The 5,780-nt window shown below is 33.5% G+C and overlaps 1 protein-coding gene across 1 annotated transcript; it reads right to left on the bottom strand.

Annotated features, from left to right (window-relative positions):
* Nucleotides 1–413: 413 nt before the first annotated feature.
* LOC107464379 (uncharacterized) lies at nucleotides 414–5,291 on the bottom strand. Its single transcript, XM_016083304.1, has 3 exons — nucleotides 5,150–5,291; nucleotides 1,738–2,232; nucleotides 414–1,189 (listed from the first exon to the last, which is right to left on the bottom strand). Exons 1-3 carry the CDS (start codon nucleotides 5,289–5,291, stop codon nucleotides 414–416), a joined length of 1,413 nt encoding a protein of 470 aa, XP_015938790.1.
* Between the last annotated feature and the right edge of the window lie 489 nt (nucleotides 5,292–5,780).

Here is a 5,780-nt window from a genome sequence, read left to right as displayed (position 1 = left end):
CTATTTGCGGGGGATTCGGTTTAACGAGTTAGTATAGGCCTCGCCCCGTTCTCATAAACGCTGGTAACGCACTTCGTACTCCCGCACCGTCCTCGAATATCTTGTAGGATTAAAAGAAACCAATGAAAAAAAAGAGGTCAACACACTTATTGAAGGTAACTCTGTTACTAAATTAATTAGCTTTACTGAGCGTTACCTATATTGACGACCAGTTTCTGCAAGTACGGCGCCTTTAATTTTCTCAGAAAATTCGACTCTATATGCCTGATGCAAAACATATGAAATGCTCTAGGAGGTGACCAAGCCCTGTTACTCCTTTCCATAGCTGCATTTATGGATTCGTGACGATCGGATATCAGTCTTACACCATCCCGAGTGACAAGATGCTGACGAAAGTTACAAAGAAAAAAGTGTCATGCATCAGAAGTCTCTCCCTCCACAATAGCAAACGCAATTGGGACGATATTGTTGTTGCCATCCTGTGACACTGCCACTAGTAGACAACCCTTGTACTTTCCGTACAAGTGAATCCCATCCACCTGGACAACTGGCTTACCATGTTTGAATGCTCTAATGCAGGGGTAATAACTCCAAAAGACACGATACAATACCCGAATATCAGTTACCAAGTCATCGCCCTGATATGCAGGCATAGTCTCAAAATGAACAACAGCTGATGGCTCCTTATGACACATGGCCTCAAACCATATAGGCAAGGCTTCGTACAATGCTTCCCAGCCTCCAAATATTTTTTCTACTGCCTTTTGCTTAGCCAACCATGCTCTCTGATAACAAACGGTGTAGTTGAACTTCGATTGCACCTCTGCTATAACCGATTTTATCTTTAAGACGGGGTCAGCCTCAACCAACAATTTAATTGCTTCTGCAATTGTGGTCGAATCCAGCTTCGAATGATCCTGAGAAATTATGGCTCTAGTACAAGTGTGACTGCCATTATACCTTCTTATAATCCAACGGTACTTCCGGCTGATCATGCTAACTCGGATAAGCCAATCACACCCTGATCCATACTGTGTACACTTCGCATAAAATGTCAACGGCTCAGACTCATACACCCGGTAGTCTACGCTTCTTCGTATGGTATACTCTTTTATCGCCTTTATAACAGCTTTCCTGGAACTAAATTCCATCCCAACGGCAAATTCACCATCTGTGACAAAAGGAATTTCTGCCACCGGGACAGCCATACATACAATTTTTATGACACAAATATTTAAACATCGAAAATAAAGCTAAATCAATTTTTACTACATCAATTATGATAAAAATCCACACTATTCATATTTAACTAATTTACTAATTTACTAACAAATACTTATTTATATTCAAGTGATTTACTAACATATACTAATTTTAACGTAACTAATTTACTAGTTTACTATTTTATACTAATAAATACTAATTTACATTACTCTAATAATTTACTAATTTACTAATAGATACTAATTTATATTTACTTAATTTACTAAATTAACTCATAAATACTAATGGATATTTAACTAATTTACAAATTTACCAATAAATTCTAATTTATATTCAACTAATTCAATAACTCCCTAAAAAATTTACTATCTTAAACTTAAATACACAAACAGGTAAACAAAAATAAATACTAATCGAGTATATTTTCACACTTCACTTAGCTAGTTGGTCCAACTATCACGATAAATTATTAAAAAATTCTAATCCTTTTTATAAATACGGAGAATTACGTACCTGCACTGATATAATCCAGAAACTCCGGAACATGCATGACTTCCAAATCCAAAACTCGCATGAATAATGGCTCCTCAAACGGCACTTCGTTTGCCAGTGCATTTGCCACATCTGACACATCCGGAGCCATAGGTCCGTCACCTTGATCTTCATCTCCATCTGGACCAACAACTTCGTAGTTACTTTCGAACTCTTCTTCACTGTCACTATTGTAATCTTCCCATAGAATAATCCGGTCGGCCTCAAATTGCTCAAACTCAACATACAACTCGATGAACGCGAGTTGACTCCGATTTTCAATATACATTGAAAATATCTCTTGCATGCTCGCTTCGTCCGTTACATATTTGGTTTGAAACTGGACGAATCCACCAAACACTTGTATAGGATATCTATATAGGATACAAGATATTCTTCTTGCCCTCTCAGAATGAATCTTTTCACAGATCACACCTTTGAGCTCTTCAAATGAGATTGTGAAAGAAATCATAACATCTAACAGATTTTCACAAATAAATGTTACTCCTTTAGATGTTTGTAACAAAATCTGACCAAAATAATACACATTCAATAACACTCTGTCACTCATTTCTCTCAATCACATAAATAAGATCATAACCTTGAGTACTAGATTTTTAGTTATCATGCCAAGCAAGTAAGAAACAGAAAAACAAGAAACCATAGGAAAGAACCGTTGAAGAAGGAGAAGAAGATGCGAGTTGCTCTGATCCAGCATTCACACACTTTTATTTAAAGTCACAAACAACTCGGATACTACGATTAGGTTTAGTGAATTCAAAAAAAATTATAAAATACTAAAATCGCACCCTCCGATTTCATAAGCTAACTCATAAAAAAATACACACTACTAACAACTCGGAGGGTACGATTTGCACCTTCTGAAAATCCAAAATTTCATCATCTCTAAATCGGATCTACCGATTTGTTTAGCCAAATATGAAACTCAAACAAGTCGTACGGTCCGAGTTCTAGGACCTGACAGTAACAAAAAAGCTGTCCCACATATTTGTCTGAAACTCCATGACTCCATATCCGTGGAAGACACGCACAAGGCCTCCATATCATAAAAATTGAGCCAAGATATAGCATACACATAATAATAACAATAATAATATGGCCTTTTAGCAGGGAAAATGTCATTTAATTATTATGTGATTTATGTCTATGTGTATTAGTCTCATCAACATTTGTATATATGTAATTATGTATATCAGCTGCATTATGAATGGTAATGCATTGAGTCCAGCTAGCACTCACATAGCAAAGATGTGCCTCACCTTTAGCCTTTGTTTAGTTGTAAAGAGAAATTGAGAAGAAAGTAAATAAAAAGAAAACATTGTAAAGAGAAAATTTCGCTTATATTTTTTGAATTAATAGTAAAAAAAAATAGAATATATTCATATGCTTCGTAAAAATAAATGTTACAAAAACGTGTTATTTCTAATTTAAACATAGTTGTATATTTCGATCAAAATAATCTTTTTATAAAACAAATTGAAGTAAAGGGATAAAAAAAATCTGATTTTTTTTCACAAATAAATTGATTTATATGTTTTTTTTACTTGAATGTTGGAATACTTTTTTGTACTCAAAACCGAGGAAGTTTTTAGATGCTCCTGAAGCAGGTATTTTCAAATATATTCGAAGATACTAAAATAATTTGACATCCACCGTAGGACCTAAAATTTAACATCGATATTTTTTTCCTTTCTCTTTAAGAGATAGATAAAGATCCGACTTCATATTGCTGAATTATTAGTCATCCTAGCTGAGATTCAAGCTAATAATGAGCGCATGGTAGCACAGTTCGCTCAGCTTCAACACGAAAAAAGAAAGCATTGAATTTTGGACGATGTGGCTCACATTGATCCTCAAACACATGTTTTTAAATCCTTACATGATGATCTTGTCATTGTTGCTCTCCCCATAACATTTGATGTTGGACTTTTATCTGTTGACATTATGGTTGTTCCTTTACCTACCAATTTTTGTTTGTCGACCACTCTTTAGCCATATACAACGATTTCGGGGATCTAAACATTCATATAACTAAATTAGGTCCATAATGATTAGAAAATAAGGAATTCAGTAATCTTGAAGAACAAGAGTTATGAACAATTGCAGTCAGTGAAATGATGTAGAATTGAATGAAAATATAACAAAAGAACTTTAAGAGAGTAAAAACAATGAAAAAAATTATTTTAGAATTTGAATTCAGCATAACAATTCAATATTGTGAATGATAGTTCCGATTCGCATAGTTATCAGAACTAAACTGGTAATTGACCCGGTCATGGCTCACTGGTTCAACCAGTGGATCACTAATTTATCTGGTTGATCCGGTCATAATTAAATAAAAATATAAAATTACAAAAATAAAATTAAAATTAAAAGTTAAATGCATATTTTTAAAAATATATTAATAACAATTAAATATGAATTTTTAGATATAATTTATATTGTCAAAAAGGATAATAAATTAGTCACTAGTACAAAATATTTTCTCAATTTAAATGAATAAGAAAAAAAAATAACACAATCAATATCAGTATATTTATATATCAATATATATTTGTTTGGTATCCATGTGAATCCATGCTTAAAAGGAAAAAAAATAAAAATTAATTCATGTTTTGTTATATATATATTTTTTGTGACCTGAAATCTAACTTGGACTTGGTGTAAGGTCTAAGCAGAGGATAGCAAGCACTACCAAAAATTCTCAAGGTTTGATAATAAGGTTTGTTATTGAAGATATATTTAAAGGGAATTTATTTCCTAAGATAGGGGATAGAATGTGATTGATAAGATAAGTAGAGGTGAGCATAGCCTCTTCCCAAAAGATCAAGACATTAAAGTTGTTGAAAGCATAGCCAAACTCATTTCAATGAGATGTTTATGCTTTCTCTCAGCAGTGCCATTTTGTTCAGATATATTGGGACACAAAAGTCTATGCGTGATGCCATGTTGAATAAGGAAAGCTGAAAACTATTTTGAGGTATACTCACCTCCATTATCATATTGAAGTTCCTTAATCTTGTGATTGGTGAGTTTTTCATGTAAAACTTTAATTGTTTAAAAGCTTTAAATACCTGTAATTTATTTAAAAGTAGAAAAATGAATGTATACCTAGAGAAAGCATCAATAAATGTCGCATAATATCTAAAATCCAAATGAGATACAACTTGGGCTGCCCCAAACATAAGAAAAAAACCAATTGTAAGGGTGAATTGTAAGTACAAGAAGGAAAAGGTAATTTGTGCATCTTAAAGGAAACACTCAACAAGTTTTTGGTGATTTGTGGACAATGAATTATTTGTAGTTGTTTAAAAAAATCGATTCGAGTCAAAAGAAGATAAAAAGGAAGAGTCGGTATGAGAAATTGGCAAACCTGTTCCATTACCAATTTGAACCTGGTCAGGGCCAATGTACTCTAAGCAAGAAATCATAGAAGATATATCTGAAGTGACATGATGCGATGCACTAGTGTCTAGATACCATGAAGGATCTGCCACAGAAGCTGGAACTGTCATGAGTACAGTAGGATTATGGAACAAAGGATTTAGTGGTGATGGTGGTGGTGTAGAATTAGTTGTGTGAAATTATTGATTTGTAATGGATGGAGTGAATGGTATAAAATTATTTGGAGTGACACATTGAGTCTGAGAAGGAGGAGGTATTTTTTGGTTGAATCTATTGAAGCAATGCCATGAAATATGGTCGAAATGGCCACAAACTTGACACTGAGGTCAGGTAGAATTGCCAAATAAATGTCCTCCTCTAGAAAATCTACCACCTCGTCCTCTTCTTCCACCTATTCCTCTTCCAGAATTTGAGAAAGAAGGAAAAGAACTTTGAGTTAAGATGGATTAGATCATAAATTGCTTAGGCTTTTGAAACTTATCAATCATATCATCAAATGTTAAAATTTGTGTTTCAACTTCACACAAACTAAATAAACATCTCTTTTTTATAGTTAACAGTATGAACAATGAGCTGATAATCTTTATTAAGGCCGTCAA

This window comes from Arachis duranensis, chromosome 9 (genome assembly GCF_000817695.3).
Source record: "Arachis duranensis cultivar V14167 chromosome 9, aradu.V14167.gnm2.J7QH, whole genome shotgun sequence".
NCBI classification, from domain to species: domain Eukaryota; kingdom Viridiplantae; phylum Streptophyta; class Magnoliopsida; order Fabales; family Fabaceae; genus Arachis; species Arachis duranensis.
Note: the sequence above shows the minus strand (reverse complement) of the source record. Positions and strands in the feature narration are given on the sequence as shown.